This window comes from Ctenocephalides felis, unplaced genomic scaffold (genome assembly GCF_003426905.1).
Source record: "Ctenocephalides felis isolate EL2017-DRISC unplaced genomic scaffold, ASM342690v1 CF-g0.4_SCAFFOLD_00845, whole genome shotgun sequence".
NCBI lineage: Eukaryota > Metazoa > Arthropoda > Insecta > Siphonaptera > Pulicidae > Ctenocephalides > Ctenocephalides felis.
The window spans coordinates 36605730-36626531 of NW_020536999.1; the positions used below are offsets into that span (position 1 = coordinate 36605730).

A 20802-nucleotide genomic window follows, 5' to 3' on the forward strand; every position below is an offset into this window, starting at 1 on the left:
TCGTTTGGAATATGATTATGGGATTTTTCAAATTTTATGGGACTATTCTAATTTTTAATAAACTACTATTAACAAATAATACAGAAAATTTGAATTCACTAAAGTGTATTTCAGTTTGAATTTGCTTTACTTACTTATTTTATTTATTCTGACAATTTTGAATTTTTTATAAGATCTACTGAATTTAGAATTAGAATCATTCAAGATCGCAAAAACTTTTCCAACACTTAGGACTATGGTCAATATAGTTCTAAACAAAACTCGTTTTCGATAAATCTTTAGCAAATTAATAAAAATATTTTTAGAATTATTTAAACGATCTGACCTCTGATTTTTTTATACATTGTATACGTTGCTTAATGCATCTATGGAAACACTGACGGAGACTTAACACCTTTGAGTGACTTCTAGCATGGCAGTGATAGCTCGATCCTTCCATGGCAAACATTGAGACCATTTCTTGCCTTATACTCTTTAAAGTGTTACTTCTGGTTCAGAAGTTTTGCATTCCATAAACCGTTTTGGACCAAATATTAACGTTAATTTTTATAATAAATATAAATGCTTCTAATTCACTTCAAAATAAAAATACAAGTTTTAATTACGGAATTACAACTAAAGAGGGTGGAATCAATTTTCAATTTTCTTGATTTAAATGTCTGAGTAATTACAGTTACTCAATAGGTTAGGCCGGGGCACAAAGTTCCAATTTGACATTGAGCAATATTATATTTTTTTATTTATTTTATTATATTGTGAAACCAAACCATTTGTATCGCAACAAATAACACATATCAAACAAACAGCTGTTATGTTCAGTAAAACTCCCACCGATTCATCATTATAGAAGTGTTTTTTGCTGTTTTTTAAAAATCTGTTACCCCATAAGCATTTTCGTAAACTAACAGTGCAAACAACTAAAAAAAACTAACATGAAAAATATATTTTTGTTATGGATTTTCAAACGTTTGCCGTTTATATCCCTACAGCAACGTAATAAAAATCAAGGTGACATCTTGTTCCCTCTACTTTCAAATAATGTTGTTAAAAAAAAATTGTGGGCTTTTTTACGATCAGATCTTCAAGTCTTGCTCTACCCTTCTCTAAATTTTCTGCGCCACAATTAGCTAGCTCCTTACAATAAATATTCATATGTCGAAATTTTACTTTTGTTTTTATTTTTGCAAGATTTATTAGTAAATAGCTTCTGCATAAAATTAATTTTTTGATGTCTGTATACTCAACTTTCAATAAACACTTTTGTCTTTATACATTTTTACACCTACGTGCTCTATTTGCATATATCGAGAATGCATCCGCCACGCTCCACTTATTAAAATGAATAAAGATCTAATTTAAAATTCGATTCACTTTTGTGGTTTCTACTAAATAGCTTCTATTTGTTTGTAGAATTCTTAAAAAAATATGTATGTTTGAATACATTTTTAAATTTAAATGAATACGTGTGTCGTATACAAAAAGAAATTAGTAATTAAGATCTCGTGATGAATATGCTTGCAAATACTTTAGTAGTTAAATAGATTTTTCAAAACATGCATGCATTTATTATTTTAAGAAAAGCTGTATTATGTCCTAAATAATATTTATTATTGCTTAAAATGATCAATATCCGACGTATGTATCCAGGACTTTTTTGTGAGATTGTATCGAGAATATTTTTAAATGGTGACTCTTTTATGCCTATTAATCATGACTTTTTCTAAAGAAGTAATTATATGTTCTAACACAAGTGTAATATTGCTCTATGAGCTTCAAGGTCCTTCGCTTTTTCATCGAAAACAATAGCTTTGCACAATGTGATGCATTATAATGCACAATATGAAAATATTTTTGCTAAGATTATATTCAGAATATTTGAGTGATGTATTGTTCTCGTTTTTTATAAATAAGTATGTGTTTTCGGTAGCCACAGTAATCACTATCATACTCATTCAAAAAATCTAATGCATAATATGATAAATTCCTTGGCATAGGACAGGGAGTGGGTGGTGTCTGTTTTAAAATAATAGCATCCCTTAATGCATGCCCTTGTTACGTACGCCACTAGGTATTATATTGGGCATGATGAATTAGTAAATGTTGCGGGTGCATTGTGTGCGAGAGGGTGCTAATATTAGTACACGGGAGTGTGTTTCACGTCATATGAATCATAATACTCTGTGATGAATGCTTAATAGACGGTGCAAAAGGGCGATGACTATCGAAAAGATTTGACTTTTGCCTTTTAGAATATGATCGATATCTAAATGTAAGATGAGTGATTGATCTTCCAGGTTATGACAATTTTTGCCATTATGGTGTTTTCTCGAAAAGGTACTGTACCATTTTTAAAAAAAAGTTATGTCTAGAAAATCTAAAAAAACGTAAAGAAGCGTTTCGAGATCCAGTTTCACTCATTTTCAGTGAATATAACATAACAAATACATAATTTAATCAACAAAAATGTATGATATGATTATAATATCAACCCCGGTATGTTACAAAGTGCTAACGTTCTGCCAAAGTCTAATGAGTCGACAACGATATTTTAATGTCGGTTCAAAAATAATATATATTATTTTTTTATTCTTGTAGCAGATATTACCATACTAATTCATGTTACTTCATATTCAATATACTTTTTACATAATCTGGAACTAAAAATATAATTCTCAGGTGTTATTCAAAAGAAATTGCGCGAGTTTGAATAAAATACACATCAAAATAACCTATTTATAGCTGATAACAATTTTGTTGAATACTATTTTTTTTTTAATTTATATGTTGTGCTCGGTGACTTTGAATCAGATTTATTTAAAAAACAATATTTTAAATATTTGCAGGTAATAAATTGTATCTCCACTAGATCTCCGAAATCTGATTATTTTCCATTCACATAAAAAATTATCGAAATACGATTCATAAATAATTCCTAATTTTGATAAACATAATTAATTTAATTTCAAAAATATCTAAGTTAAAATTAACATGATAATAATTTCATATGAAAATGAATTCATTCTTAAGACAACCGGAATTAACACGCCGTCTGCAGGATTAGCTACTTCGCAGTTAATTGTTTCAAGAGAAACTTCGGGATTTTGGATCTCGCCCTTAAGCTTCCAAACAATTACTACCAGTTTGTAAATGCAGACCACCAAAAATGAGAAAAAGCCCTCGTAATAAAAAAAATAGTCAATAAGATTTGGGTAGTGTACTAGTTTGAGTTCAACACGAACGAAATATTTAAATTAACAATAGTACTTTTTTAACTGATAAATACTGTCTAAACTTAACACTTTTCAAAAATTTTGGCCGTCTACGTATATAACTGCTGAATATAAGTTTAACAACTCTAATCGTGTTAATCTCTAATAATTAAAATTCATAATATTTTATAATTTGGTATTAAGAACTTTTTGAGTAAAACATTATCATCATCTTCAAACACATAAATCTCCATTCTCACAAATTTTCAAAATATTTTGAAATTCAGAAAATCTGATTAAAAAATCTAATGTTCTTAATTCTTTTTTGCAAGATCAATAATTTTGTTAATCCGGATAAAACTAGTTATAAGTGTTTAATACAATATTAATATATTTTCAATAAATTAACCTTCATCCATATTCATTTTAAAGCTTAGTATAAATACATACAGAGTCAGGTATTCATATATTAGATATTCCGTGCACGAGTGCCGCAGTCTTGCCCTAGTTCTTCGACAATCTGTGCTTGTTTTGTCATTGATGGACCGCGTGGAGAATTGTCCTTTGTCCATTTCTTCAGAGACAATTTATCCACAGAAATGAATAAGAATGTGTACGGTTAGAATACTCAATACTCAGAATATTCAGTAGCGACGCCAATTACACAACAATGCTACCACATTACCGAACACGTGAGATACATCTCCACGGTCAGAGTAAATCTAGATACAGGGACGGTTTTTGAAACAACACTTTCTAAAAATTACATTATTTTTTTTCATTCTTACGACAAAGTATTCACTAAATCATTTTTATTTTGAGAGGCACTCCTACACTAATTTTTGACCGTATTATATTCCCAATTTTTCAAACAGCTTCTGTTTCATATAAAGTTTATATGAAAATTTATATTTATATAAGGCTTATATTATAAACCTTGATAGCATTCATTGTTTTGCAGTTAAACAGTATTTTCAAATATACGTTTTCATATTTTTTGCAACATAACTTTTTCTTATTAGATTTTTATAAAAATTAACTAGTTAGCTAGCAATTCCAAAAGATCTAATTTTTATTTTTCAACATACATCTCTGTTTCTGTACATACAATTAATGTACCTTTTCAATACATCGCACATTCTGTGTATGAACAAAAAACAATAGAATCGAACACAATCTTGAGATCCGTGTGTTTTTGTCAGTTTAAATGAAATCTTGGGTTGTGTGTGTTTACCTATTGAATACAAAAACGAAAACAGAATAGGGCGTTGCGTTGTGCATGTTAAATATCTAATACGGATCATGGGCACCTTAAAAGCTTTTCCACATAATAGTATTTCTTTTATATTAGAAAAATATAAACTATACTGCCTATTTTGTTCGTACTACATTTCGGAAATCGTTCTACATTTAATTTTAGTTCATTACTCTGTTATTAGATCTTTGTGTCTAATCGTTAATTATGTTGTAGAATTATTTTAATTATTAAAATTACTTACAATCTTAGTTTATAAGCCATAATTTATATTGATTCATTGAAGATTGATTTTATAATCCATTGATCAAGAAATTAATATCTTTTGCCAATCTTACAACAGAATTCAATCCGCTTGTAAGAAATATTGAAAATGGGAACTTGGAGTAGACAATCATTTCAATGTCCATTATTTTCATTGAACATTGAACGGTTCTTGGGATGCAACAAAGTATTTAAGAATACCTGTAGAAACAGAATTATTCTTCTTCTGAAGTCGTGATGGTGATGATGAGGTATACATAACAGTAGCACTCTATGTGTCCGCATTGTCGAGGTAACAAAGAAACCAAACGTGCGTCAGCGTCGATTTCAAAAGTCAAAACATATTAAACACGTGATGATTGACGGCCCATAATGTGTGTAATGTACACGTTTGCATATTAATTCAAATGTCCCAGCGGTAAAACGATTATGTAATTTGCTCGTAATTGTGATCAAGTGGTAGATCTTCATCATATTGAAAAGTATCTTAGAGGCCAAATCTTTGGTGGACAGACATAAAATACTGAGATAAATTTGATTTTTAAGCACTTATATGTATACTCTTGGGTAATTCATCATATAACTTCGATTTGTATATATTAGTAAAAAATTAGTTTAATAATGATATTGATTTTTAAAAGTTTTTCACCCTAGTTTATAGTTTCTAAAAAATCAGATTGTTTATTTGCCACATTTGCCACATATACTCAAATATATGCATCTACTAGAGGTTCGTAAAGGACATATATGTAGGAAGTGTATATGAAATTTGAACCATTGATTAAAATTGGTATTTATATTTATATCAATTCCATAACGATTTATTTAAGAATTAAACTATACTAATATTTTCAGCAAGTCTTTTAACAAAAAGCATTAATTTCTATAAATATTTAATTTTATGAAACACTCAGTGAACGAATTACACTCGTACCTTACTGTAATTTTTATAAATGTGTCAAATCTTGTCAGTATATTAACTTGGAACAACGTGACGTGCGGTCTTCCGAAGTTCTCTACCGCATAACGAACCATAAAAACACCTCCAATAAAGTTCTCCTTTGATTTCGGTTTGTTTTTATTGCTTTAGAAAATACATGTTAAAATATTATTAAAATGTACATTATTATGCCGTGGTGTGCTGAAAAGAAAGAAACAGAAAAAACACAGGTAGCACAGCAGGCCTCGTGGCTTTTTTTTTTTTGGACCGTTCGGGTTAGAAACGCGCGGTGGGAGGTATTTTAGCACCTACATTACGCTTAGACTTTGATGAGGGGTCTTCATTGTGAGGTCTAATGATATGATAGAGTTATTGCCAAGGTCGGAGAACCGACATACATATGTTCATCAATGAAATTACATTTGTCAATGAATCTAGACAAGTTTCCTTAATGAAAGTCGTATTGACCGCGGTAACCGTTAAAGAAATATTAATCCTTATCTTGATGTTTATTAGTGTAATACATTTTCAATTTGCAAAGGTGGATCTATTTTTATCTAACCTATTCTTACCTGAACTCTCGATTCCGTGAGACCGATTCTCATCGCAATTTCCTCCCGCATAAATATGTCAGGATAATGTGTTTTGCTAAAACATCTCTCCAGTTCATTCAACTGAGCCGGTGTGAACCTTGTCCTATGTCTCTTCTGTTTTGTTGGTTTATCGTTGTCCTGTCCACCGTTCCCGCTTAATCCTGAAGAACCGCCACCGTTCATATTTGATGCTGCCGATCCAGGAGTAGACTGCTGGCTGACCATCGATCCTGGTGTCGAGGATGCCGGAACGGAACCGTTGGCCAGACCCTGCACGTCGCACATAGACGTGTGCAGGCCGGCCGAACGGATGCCCGATACAACGGACGAGCTTACGGATACTCCGCCTCCGTGGTGGTGATGCTGGTCGAGACCGAGAGCTTTAAGCTCGTTGTGGTGCCGCTTGATGTCTTCACACAAATCTTTGGAAGACGGCGGCGATGACGGGGCGGAGCGGTGGGCATAGAAATCTGAGATAAGACAGACATGTTTTAGTAATTTTTAATTACAATAAATGGAATTGACAAATTAGGGTTAGTTGATTGATTTCAATTAACACCACCGTTTACTGAGCAAATTGCAAGGAATGACGCAAAACAGGCATTAGAAACTCCAAATCACATATTTTTCAAATACTCTACATGAAGGCAAATCAAATATATATAAGAAAAAATTAAATAAATAATAAAATTTGAAAAATATTATAGGCTACTCAGCAAGAGAGTTTGAAAAAAATCATTAGAAATTGAAAGTGATCCGCAATATATACATATATACATTACGAGCCGGTGCTTTACACTTTTTGCAACAATATTTCGTGCTATTATGCGATCACTTCGCGCATTTTTTCAGATGTTTGTCGAAACATTAAAATCGCGCACAGTAGCTCTCGACGAGAGTATTTTGTTTGCACAGTTATTATTCTCAGAATTGATAGGTGTATTTGATAGACAGAACATTGATGGCAAGTTTATTCAAAGCTGATTTTACTATATTATATACTTTTTAATTAAAATGTCAAATGGAAATATATATAGCTTGGACTTATACACAATGTGTTACAGTTCATTAGATTTGAATTCATTCTAAATAATAGGACAAATTATGTTGAGAACACTATTATACATTTAATGAACTATAAACTATAAACTATGAACTATAAATTATTTTTTATAAATATAAAAAGCCTGTCTGCTTTATTGCCCATTGCTATATTATTCAATCCTATAATTCCGCTTGAATAATTATCTCACCAGATGTTTCTTTATTTGCGACAAACACTGATTTTTCATTCAATCACAATTTTTCTGCACACATTTGTTGAAATCACACACACGATACGATGGTAAGATATCTGAATAACATATATCTGGTATATTTGCATAAAACTTGGACAAAGACTATGTGAGGGAACGAAATGCAACGACCGTATCGCAGTGCTCGTGACTTCGACTAATTCACACCTTCCAATACAATAACACGGTCTTACACGAGGATCGGCAATGATTCCATGGTTGACTTGGACGAAAGATATGGATGAACAAATAACAGTTTGGAAAAATATAAGTTACCTTGGTGTCCTTTAAATAAAGAACTTGTAACAGTTGATGTTAAAAATTTTACATAATAGTTATAAAAATGAGAAATTTATTGAAATTATGTGTAAATGAAACAAAATGAAGAAATTTTGCAACATTTGCATAATTAAAATACATGAAAGCTAGTACATATCAAATTTATAACTAATGACATTTATCATTTAATTCGTACAAAAATTATTGAAGCGTGTAATTTATGGGCTTGGAGGATACGAATGAATTTATTTACATCACTGGATAATCACTAGTTTCAATAAACACACAACCGTTTTGAAAATACATAGTCAAAAATTCAAGCAATAGTTTGGTTTGGTTCATAATATCTGTATTAATTAAATTTAACTAAATTTATATATCAATCTCATTTAATGTCGTTTGGCAAATCTACCTTCTAAATATATCATAGGTATATATAAATCTCAGAGAGAGAAATCTTGAGGTCCATAAAAGATTTATATGGGACATAAACGGGATTTAGTATGAATATGAATACGAGATTCGTATGAGGAATGAACACTTTATTATGATTCTTAAAGTTGAATGGGGTGCTAAAATGAAAATGTAGTTCAAATAATTTATATCATATTTTTATAAAAGTACGAAGGTAATATTATTTTTTTAAATTAAAAAATGAATTAAAAATGAAACTAAATATAAATTTGTATAAAATAAAATCAATCATTTTCAAACATGTTTAAGATAAAGTATTAATATTTAAATCTTACTTATAATTTATTTTTATTTAACCATATATTATTTGTTTCTTAAAAATATGTGAAATTGAAAGTTAATGTTGATACAGATATGTTCAACAATTCATTAGTAGTGAAAACAATAATTTTAATCAACCAAATTATAACAGCATACAAACAAAATTTTGTTAATGGCCTCACATCATTGCAATAATTAAATAAAACTATCAATTTTAATTCCCACGAAATTAAGAGCACTTTGCACATTATAATACTTCATATTTGTACATACGGCTATTACGTTATATACACCTATACACCGCATAAATACTTATTGATAATTCTAATAATACCGCATTACCAGGTGAAAAGTACAACAAATTTAGTGTTGTTAAGTTTAATTGTCATAACTAATTTTAAAATGATGTAAGTTATAAAGTAAATATTATTACCTTTCTTCTTTTAAATGTTTGCCTAAAGATTTATTATTGTATTGTGTGCATAAAATAATGAAATCTATGATTTATGAATGTGATAATGGTAGGCAGTTATTAAGATTGTAGTGTCTATAGAGTTGATCGGTAAACTTATATCCAATTCTGTTGAATTACGTTTTACATTCCTTGTAATTTTTATTATATTTGATCGTTTCATTATATTGGCATTTTCTAAAAGGTAGTAAGCATATTTTAAAATATTTTTAAGCTACCATTTGTTAGATCAATTTTACTGGTGGTTTTTAGTCCAATAAGCTAAATATAAAATACTTAAATTATGTTTGCGATAGTTTCTATTTGCAATATTTATTGCTACAAGTGAATCCAATATGAATGTGTTGTTTTAGTTATGGACAATCCATGGGCCGAATTTTTGTTTCAAAAATGGGTATACAAAAAATCAGTAATTATAAGCCTATACATGCAAATCAAATGCAGCAAAATATGTTTGAACGATTTTTTTTTAATTATGAGACTTTTATGAATTATCAAGTTACAGCGGCCTATAATGTTCATACTTCTATGCATGAAAATGTTATTTCAGATTGAAAATCCTATGAAAGGTCATAAATATTGATATTATTTGTTTTGGCAACGTCGTAGAATAAAGATTTATGGTCATGTCACGAAAAAAAAAATTGTATGGTAAAATATCAAAAAATTTAGAATGTGACCCGCAAGTTACGCGGGCTCATAGATGGTTAATACATATTTTAACTTCTTGTAGGGTAAGTTAATGTAATCGTCCAAAAATCGAAATCGAAAATTTTTACATTTTTCGACGTTTTGAAGGTTTCTGAACATTTTGGCATACTTCAAAAAAAATGGATGTGTGTGTGTATGTATGTATGGATACAAATTTCCAGTCACGTTTTCGGGCGCACGGATCAACCGATTTGAATGGTTCAAAAAACATTCGATTCCTATTGATAGGGAAAAGAGCTGATTAGTTTTTGGCAAAGGCAGGTCCAGCCGTTTCGGAGATACGGAGCAAAGAGTGCAGAAAATAGAAAACGACTTTTTGAGAGAACGGAGTTTTCTTGGAAATTTTTTTTGTATAATGAAAATAATTCAGATTTTATATTTAATTCTGACTATAGTTCTAATATACTTTAAACAAACAATTTCAGCTTTTCAATTCAGTTTATATAATTCTTATAAATATTAGACAATGTTACAATATTAATAATAATCTATTTCAAAACATTCAGTATTTTTCTAACATTTCGCTACGGTAAGGGAAGTTCCAGCAATTTGCCTTAAAGCACGATGCCCTAATTGCCTTAAGACAGAATTCCATTTACAGCTAGTTTATTCTCTAAATTGATTTTTTTATATCATATAGATTTAAATTTTCATAATGTTATTTTTTAACAGTTAAAATAAGATGAGTTAATAAAAACCGCCATTAAACTTGTTAAGCATGTATATATGTGCAATCGTGTATTTATATTGTATTTGAATATACGTTTATATGTGCATTTGGGATTATGATGACATATAATCATATGACAGTTTAGTAATATTAGCAATGAAAAGTAAAAAAATGATAATGCATAATCAATGAAAAGTAAAAGGTTTATAAAGTTAATGATGAATTGCAAGATCTGTATGTGAATTTATATTGAATGTTACCAACCCGATAATCCTGCGTTCGTCACGGACAAGTTGTTGAGCATGACGGAGCCCGGTCCGCCGCCGGGCCTCAACGTCAACGAAGACAAAATGGTGGCGACGGTCTAAGGATTCCTGCTGCTAACACGTACAAACATACACCTTTAATAACTATTATTATTTGATATAATCCTAGCCTCTTGTCCTCATTCGAATCATAAGCTAATCACTGCTTATCTTAAATCACATAGAGTACGAAAAAACTGATCACAGTTTGTCAATCACAGAAAAAGCACGAAATTCCTAATTACGTTTACGCGCATCCATACGCGTACGACCGCGGGCTTACACCTATACAAAACTTATATGACTATGTAAATATTATCGTATACGGAGTGTTGATTAAATGAACAGCGCTTAGCTACTGATTGCCGCGTACCCAGACGGCTAGTCCGGCCGCTTTTTGGAAACGCCGGGGGGAGTGACTACAAAGACTCGGATGCGATAAGTTTTGGCGAGTGCATACCTCTGTTTTGAACTGTTATCTCATTCCACCGCGTTCGAAGCGAGTATACGAGGCCTGATCGAGCGCCGGAGATAGGTACAGCACCGTCCTTGTCTTCCGCACAGTTAGCTCCATATGGGCGCGATCGTAGCTCACGCGAGCCTACTTTCCGGCTCTACGTACTCCCGCGCCGTCCAATAGCGCATCAAGCCGACCTACTGTAGGCGGATTTTGGAATGGAAAGTTTTCGGAAAAGAGGTAGGGATCGTGGACGCCATGAAATCCGTGCACGAGGAAAAGCTTTTATCAATGTGTTATCGCTATGTTTATTTCATTTTCAACCGTGTCTGCGATCCGGGCCCTGTGTGCGTGCCCGATGTGCGTTATGCAATATTCAAGAACCGTGTCGTCGCGCCGTGCCGCGAGTCGGATGTATTCTCCGGTGGCACGTTATTGATAAATTGCTGTTATTGAATGTTAAAGTAAGGCTGGTAAAGACCCGAGGTTTTTCTGATGTAAACTGTTTGATGAAATCGTTTAAGTACGAGATACGAAGTTGAACCGATTTGGAATGTGCGTAATATTAACTTCATTATATACATTATTTTAATCAATTAAATTTGATCATATCTTGTATAATTTATGACCATGCAGAAACTAGAAAAATGCACATTAATTTGATAACATCACTTATTTTACCACTACTACGTGTATTTTAATAATTATAATTACATATTTATTAAAATTGACGTATACTTTTTTTTAAATCATATTTTCAGATGGTAACCCAACTGTTAATCCATCCATATTTGATTACTTTTATTATTAGAATTAATCTAATAGGTTTGGCTTATACCTCAATTTGGTTCAGGAATGCCCGATAAGTGCTATTTTCACTTCTAACTATATTTATTATTACTTTACCAATTATTATTATTTATCAATATTCATTATGGTATCGTCTGAGTTTAAATAAAATAAATTTGCTCTATTAAATTTTCATCTTACCTGTAAGCGGTTCAAGTTCACTTCAGTTCATAACATTTCAAAATATAGTTCTTATTAATATATCGGAAATGATAAATACATCTGTATCTTATACACACGTAGTGCAAGATGTGTTGCTCCACTCAATTTTATCCCATTTGCGGCAATTTGCTTGAATTACCTTCACTTAGTTGCCTACAGATCCCGGGTTCATGGGATTTTATTACTGTCTTTCAAGTAAGAATTTCGTATTGCCGAAAATACTTGGATAAATTGATTATATAAGATTTAATATAATGTGTATTAATGTTTTGTATTTTACTTTTGTTGGTGATTTATAAAAATTTCAAAAGTTGCAAAAAATTATTTTATTCAAAGTCAGCACATGCATTGTGATGGTGTATTGAAATATAGATATATTTAGTAGTATTTATGTTATCGCATAGCGAATATTAAATGAATAAAATTAAAATCATTAAATTCATATTAAAATGAAAAGCGCTTGTTAATTGACAGTCAACATACAAACTGCAAATTAATTTGAAGCATCCTTTCATATAATTTCGACAACGTACTTTTGGGTTTATTATTTATTTAACAGTATTATTCATTTGTTGATTATTAATTTAGAAAATAATGTATAGTATGGAGGTAGAAATAGGATTGCATGAATAAAGTCTCAGAAAGCCCATAGTACGAGTCGGTATGGTGCAAGATTAAACTTAACTAACCTAATCTGTGCGCTAAGTAGTTAGGCATTATAGTCCATTACATACACTCAGCTCGACTTATTTCATTAACAGGATTTTAATGCAATAATTGGCTAAACCGTAATTAATATGATAGGAGTAAATAGTTAGTAATGTTTGGCTTACTTTCTTTTGAACAAATATTCACAATGGTATTTAAGAATAACAAATTTATACGTTGTTTTTAAAATATATTGTAATTACTTATTATTGGATGAAACTTAATAAAATTGGCATATTCGTATACTAAAATAAGCTTATTTGTGTCATAATGAAAATGAATTAACACTATGATTTTTTTATCTTCTTTATGATTAGTCAAAAATAATTTAAATTCGTAACATTTCAATATAAATACTATTTAAAATATATCTTTTAAATAATAATATAATACTGTATGTTGATGTTTTGAACATTGCCTATATTATATTACTATAATTTTTTTTAATTCTATAAAACAGTCAATTTTTTCATACAATGTTTTTAAAGCAATCAATGAAAGAAAAAGCTTACGTGAATAATTTGATAGTATATAATAATATTTTTATGCAAATATGTTTGAATAAAATACATATTTACAAAACAGCAAAAATCACACATTATTATTTACAAAATGAAGTCCTAAATATTTCAAATTTGTCTTGTGCGTCCATTATGAAATCAAGATTTAAATAAGATAAATCAAATTCATTACGATTATATATATATATATATATATATAATATATATATATATAATCTATAATAACTCTAATTAATATGTGCTTACATAATAAGCTCAAAATTAATTTCCTAATAAATATTGAAATCCTTTTGTTTTGGCTTATGCAAAGTTATTTCTTTTTGTACGTGAAACATAAATCTAGCAATAATATTTTATATAACAAAATAAAAAAGTAATAATATATCGGTTGCTGGAATACCCTGGAAGGCCGCATTCTGCATGACTTGCATAGCTCTCGGTATTAATACAACGCAGGGACGAGTGGGAGCTTTTGCAAGCTCCGCCTGTAAAACAACAGTGTTTGAGTAGATAGTACGCGGATCTGTGCTGGAAATGGAAATATCAATAGATTTGAGATAATACTAACATTTTTAGATAAAAATTATTTGTTAAATAAGTTATTGTTATAACTCAAAAATAGTATTTAATATTCGTATACAATACGCTTATATTAAGTGCCAGTATAAGGACTGGAAATTAACTTCAAAAGCTTCATCCTTAAGTTGAATAATTCAATACTGGTTTTGATATATTTTGGACTTTCATGGTACTTTCGTTCAAATCTAATTCAAATATTAAGGATTTTAACATATAAGTCTAATATCTCCTGAACTAGTCGACCTCGACCAAAATTATGTTTCATTTTGTCATTACACACATACTATTTTCTGGTTATGTCGATATATTTAGTGTACTAATCATAGGCATAATTCAGTTTTATATGCTAAAATATTAAAAACATCATAGAACTTGGAAACAATCACGAATTTCTTCCAATTTGAGATGTGTTACCCATTTATTTATTCTTTATCGGTGGTGAAAAACGTTCGTACGGATTGATATAACTTCTTTTGAAATAACATTCATCACCGCATCTTTGATGCATTTTTATGTATATAGATAGATGATAGTTGCAATCATAGCCAAAATCCAGGTAATGCTATGAATTCATCACCATCTATATGGCTTGAAACTAAGCAATTGTTGACATTGTTATTCAATGTAGTTTTGAAATAACGAGATAAGGACTGTGTTTTCTATGTAATACAATACCTAATATATTTAATACATTTAGATGCATTTTTAAATTAATTTTAAAATACTCAACTCAGTAGGTACTTTTGGAGAGTTGACAAGGCCCAATAAGTTTAAGCAGAAGTATATTTAATTAATCGATTTGTATTCTAATAATCTTGGTTTTGCTTAAAATTTGGTCACTCTGAATATGCTTAGGTGTATTTCAATACACAGTACCAACAGTATTCTGAGAATTCGCCAAATCAAGCACTCGTTCCACGAATACCTGGTGCAGCTACTATAAGCGCACAAGCACACTTGTCGCAGAATCAGAAATTCAATTTCAAATATTGCCTGTGCGTGACTGTGTAACATGGAGTGTTGAGGGATGTGTGTATATTGTAGCTTATATGTATATAAAACAGTGCAGTCTCATTTTCTGTTTTTCCTCATAGAATGTAAAGCAATCTAATAATGAGCAAAATTGAATTTGCACGAGCAACTAATTTGAAATAAACTTCTATTATGACTATTTGCTTAAATTGCTAACGAATTTAATATAATGGTTGAGGGTTAAAAATGATAAATTTGTCGTGTTAAAATTTGAGAAATGTCATCGAAAGTTCACTACATTTATCAAAATATAAATTTTATGTGCGTCCACTTAATATAACTTGTCAAGTAGACTTAAAATTCATTTTGAAATTTATAGTGGTGGCATATATTTTTAATCGGATTATAATATTTCAGACAAGAGTTTTTAATAAACAAATGAGAGTTTTAAGTAAAACCATATAATTTCTAACGTGGTAAATCTCGTGATTGATGGATTATTGTACAATATACCCATTTAATAGCACACGCTTTCTAAATTGATGAAATATAAAGGATTTAGTTACTGTGATTATATTTATACATTAAACTAATTGAGTAATAATATTAAGTTTCGAAGTAATGATGAAAAAAGCAGATATGTAACTAAGTGATCGGCATCCATACAGAAGGATACTTGACTTCGGTTATATTTTTACAATAACTTTCTAAAAATTGATTTACGTAGGATATTATAGAATATAATATACGTGTAGTTGCTGCAGGGACGAATAATTTATATTTTTATCATATTTTTCATATTTGTTTTCGATCTTATCCCCGAGCGCCACTGGCACAGGGGTATGTGAAAACACGAATACCTTTGTGCGCAATGTGCGCCATAAACCCCACGTAGAAAATGTAGCAAGTGGAACATACTCAAAATGTACTTTAATTCAAATACAACTTCAATCAAATTCGGATTTGTACTATGCAGGTACCTAGTATCCGAATGCGTGGGCTTCGTCGTTATGAAAATACCGCTCTTTGATGTATGAAATTCCTTTTTAAGCTTTCCTGTTTTCGTCTTTGATTGACATTGATGCGACATTGGGAATTTCTTTTATGAAATTTAAGATAAAGACAATTATTTTCATCAAGCATCAGTTCATTCATTTTTTGAAGAATACGTTTGATGAATTATATATTATGAGAAAGTACAATATATGTGGTTCATCAATTTTGAAATAAAAATTTGAAATGTTTGTGGTGAAAGTTCACTGGTGCTGAATTTAAATTTTTAAATTATTAAGTCCTAGGACTTAACATTCGAATATCTTTGTTATATCATTCTAATGTATTAGTAATTGCTAAAACTCTTTGAACTAGTTCGCGAAGCTGAACAAGTGAGAAAACTGTAAATATCAGTAAAATTCCACTATATAAAAAATACGATTTTAGTAAATACTACCACACATTATGACAACTCATACATTTACATTTATTCAAATTTGTTATCGAGCTTTTATGAGTTTTACAATTTAAATGAAGGATATATTAAACCGCTATTTAGGCGGAATATGGGATGACAGCTATAAAAGGAAACGAAAAATCTGAATGACGAAACTATTATACCCAAAAATTTGGTTGTGTCTTCTCGATTTTTTGTGGTTTTGTCTAAATTCATTAATATTTACCTCTATTACCTAATTTACATTAAAACTGAATATGAATATAAATATTAATATTGGTTATAAATAATTTATCAATTATACACAAATGACATCTCAACATTGAAGTTTTTGCTTGCGGATATCCTATGCGATTTAGTTGGTAATATACCATTTTTTAAGATTTTTTTATCTGCATATATTATATGTGCAGTTCATACATGCAGTCATCTAAGTGCATAGCATTCAGCTCTAGATTTTTTAAAGTCAGGGAGTCAAGTCGCGTTCGTTGTTTGGACAATAGCGCTCGATGGCGCCTTGCCACGTTTGTAACACGTACGTGTGAAAACTGGTGCACGCGGTTTCACATATATTCATACATCGGACGATGCGTAGTCGGCAAACAAATGCTATGCTTACAATGCGTTACATATTTCATATTTATTTCATGCATGACGATGAATAAGATCATACATATTTCATAACATACCTGAATATTAGTGAACATTCAACGTATATTCCTGATCTCGTCATCAAAGCCTAAAAATAAGTTTAATTGGTTGAATCTGAAGAAGGGACTATAAAATCAATGTATTTTCCACCGCATGTACTACTAAAACTTATTCAAAAATCAATCAATTTCGATACTTTGACATTTTTGTTGAATTTTTCAGACTATACAGGTACACAGGTACACAGGTATACAGGTACTCATTATACCTACTAAATATCTCATGTATAGTAATCGCAAGTATATACTGACCAACGAAAATTGAGCAAGTCTTAGCATTTATACTAGAATTCAAATGAAGCTTAATGTTTCCTAAGCCATTGCTGCTGTATCCACAAAACTAACCGCACTAATGTTTTGGCTAAAATACTAAAATTGAAATGAAACCTAATGTCCTGCAAGGCCTTAATGTGTAATTACTGATTCGAGCAATTTTTATTACCTTACCTGAACTAATATTTATTAGTAAGGTAGACTGGGTACGCTTATGTCACTTTTTTTGGATGGCGATAATTTTGTTAAACTATCAGTTAGTTGAGAGAAAAGTAAATTAAATGGTAATATGAACATTGGCCTACGTGGCGATATTGAAATACTGTCCTCAAATGCAATGGATCATAAAATCAAATCAAATAAGATAATGACGAGTGTCACAATCGGTTGATACAGACATAAACTTAGGTTCAAAAATAATAGATATATTTACGAAAATGGTTTATAACGACTATTATTTTCGGAAATATGTAACATAACACAACATAATTATTTACTAAAAGATTATGAATATTTTATAACAAAACATTTTTTTTTAAAAGTTAACACAAAATATTTGTGAAATCTTTAGTTACTTGTATTGATTTTCCTATTTCTTTCTACTTCATATTTTGTTTATAATTACTTAAGTTAGATTTTTTAACTGTTTAATATTTACCCAAATAGGACAAGAAATGCATGTTACAATCGTGTCCAACCCACACGTTTGAAAAGAAATTCTCGTTATCACTGAGCATAGTCATCAATGCAAAAACTAATGCTGGTAATTAACTACTTTTGACCCTATAAAATCAATGCGGTCTACAGATCATAAAAAGCGCTGACTCAGTATAATAATGGAAACTTGTTCGAACAAACATACTTTATCTTTCTCTTTTTGGACGCTAGCTCAGAATAATAGCTTAGCTGTTATGACGACCGTCACTACCGTTCCTTGGCACAACCATACTGCCTACTCAAAATATATTAAAGTTAGATATTTAAACTTTTATTTGGTTATAAATTTGTTAAAAAAAATTATAAAAAGTTTATTTAGTTACTATAACTCAAAAGTTTTTTATTTGAATGTATGTATGTAATAAATCGCGTATTTTTAAAGTGTGTTTGAACTACATTTAGCATTTACCCACAATATGCTCTCCTATCTCATTCCCTTAGTTCTTTAACATTCGACAGGAGATTTTGGGGTTCTGTAATTCCACCATATGTATACATAGTGTGTTGTGTGACGTTATCCCGGCGTAGCCGCGCGTAGGCGTCGTAGCTCTTCATCGCGCTGACTTCTACGACGCGACGGTCGCATGCACGTCCCACTAAACTGTAGCGGCGGCTAGGTCGTATAATAGCAAAGAAAACGCTTTTATCCCGATAGGAATTATGTGCCTATGCGAATTGCCTTCGGCGACCGTAAAAGATAATATAAACTGGATTTTTGCTAAATTGATGCATATGCGCGAATACGTTCGGAATATTCATAACGCGTGTTTTATGATCGGTCGAAAACGAAAATTGCACGAGGTAATAGTGTTATTGTTGGAATTGAGTTTTGTATTATTATTTATTGGGGTCGGTTATTCGATCGGTCGGTATAAGATCGGTTATTCGATTTTTACACACTTTAATTTTTGATGGATATATAATCAAAATATTCGATTCATTTTTGAAATCATTCAGTTTAATTAGCTGAAATGGTTGTATGTATTAATTTTCCACAATTTGTATAAAAAATAATATTTCTGACAATTAAAGATAATTTTTAATGATCTTACAGTACGTATTACGGTAGAAAAAAATCGGTTATAGAATACAGTGGTATATAGAACTAGGATAGGGCAAGGCAAGAAGGTTCAATTTGATTATGAGTAATTATATCGTGAAAACGAAAGCAATTATATTACAGTGAATAACATATATCAAACAAGCAATAATCTTACTATATTCAGTGAAACTCCTGGCTAATTTATCATTGTAGAAAAGTGTTTTTTTTGTTATTTTTCAAGAAATTGTCATCTGGTCCTCTTTACCCAATAAAATAGAGCGGCCTGTGGCCGCGAACAGTGTTTTATTTTTAATTTTAAATAAATTTTATGAACATTAATCAACCAATATGAAATATAAATTTCATCAGTACATTTTTTACAGAGATAACACTGTTTCATCAATCTGGTTTGTTGTCAGAAATATTTATTTAATTTATCAATAGTAAAAAATTTTTAACTTACAATTAGTTTACTAGTTTTTATTGTTTATACTTTTGCCAGTGTAAAAATTCAGTTCTCAGTTCGGTCTTTTTTACTCTTTTCAACGTGTAACCTTTTATAGAGGTTATATGAGCAAAAACTGTTGAATCTAATGTAAATTTACAAAAAATCATATGAAGCAATTAAATAAAATAAACTCAAAAAATATATTAAGGTCTCGTAAACTAAAAAAACAGTGCTCACAACCTAAAAAACTAACAACGAAAAAAAATACTTTTGTTATGAATTTTCAAACATTGTCATTGATCTACTGATAGCGATGTACAAATTAAATAGATGGCTAAATAGCTAACATCTTTTTTCCATCACTTTGAAATATTGTTGTTAAAAAAATTCTTTACTTCATTTGTGCGCGGTTTCGTCCGCGTTTTCAAGACCCGCTCTACTCGATACAATAATGATAAAAAATGTGATAAAAATAAAGGGATATTTAATGACGATTAAAAACTACTCTTTAATACTTAATTCAAATTTCTTTGGCGATCATCCCTGGAAGAAACTCTTAACATGAAGGGCATACTATAAAATATATCTTTTTTATGTTTAATAGTTAATAAAGAGAATTTTATAATAGTTAATTTTTTGACATAAAGATTCAAAATAAAAAATTTAATACATTTTGTATTATGCGTTTTAAGTAGGTATACTTTGTTGAATCTCGGAGTAGTAATACGCATTACAAGTATGCTATATCATCGCGAACGGTTTGCCGCGGTTTCGGTGCCAGCAGACAAGCCGGCGGTTTTATATACGGCCGAGCAATATATCAACTCATCCGGGATCACAATATAACACTCTCATACCCTCCAACCTCCTCCTGGCGCCATAGCCGCGCGTACACCCACACCAAGTTGATGCCGAGCCGCGCTTGCCCCACGACTTACAGCTACGTACCGTGCAACTGTAATGCAGACGCGCAGAACTACAAAAATCATGTTTTTTACTCGATTTTTTCATTTCATGATATATAAATTTACAGTATTGCCTGACAAATCATAAAGCTAAATATTTGCGAGTTATAAAAAATTAAATGTAAGATCATGTGCAAATTTTATTTTTATTAATTTGCACTCATTAGTGGAATAATGTATTTTATTACAAACTGATTATTTTTAAATATTTGTTAAAAAAT

General features: G+C 30.4%; 2 protein-coding genes across 2 annotated transcripts in view; one reads left to right on the top strand and one right to left on the bottom strand.

The window, feature by feature from the left end:
• LOC113382978 (homeobox protein orthopedia-like) overlaps nucleotides 1–10727 on the bottom strand; it is a 36025-nt gene extending 25298 nt beyond the window's left edge. Inside the window, exons 1-2 of the mRNA XM_026621240.1 lie at nucleotides 10688–10727; nucleotides 6241–6731 (exon numbers count right to left, since the gene is read on the bottom strand). Coding sequence (XP_026477025.1) covers nucleotides 6241–6731; nucleotides 10688–10727 — 531 coding nt within the window. The remainder of the gene's footprint in view (nucleotides 1–6240; nucleotides 6732–10687) is intronic.
• LOC113370831 (retinal homeobox protein Rx1-like) overlaps nucleotides 1–20802 on the top strand; it is a 161707-nt gene that overhangs the window by 22297 nt on the left and 118608 nt on the right. The window lies entirely within an intron of this gene.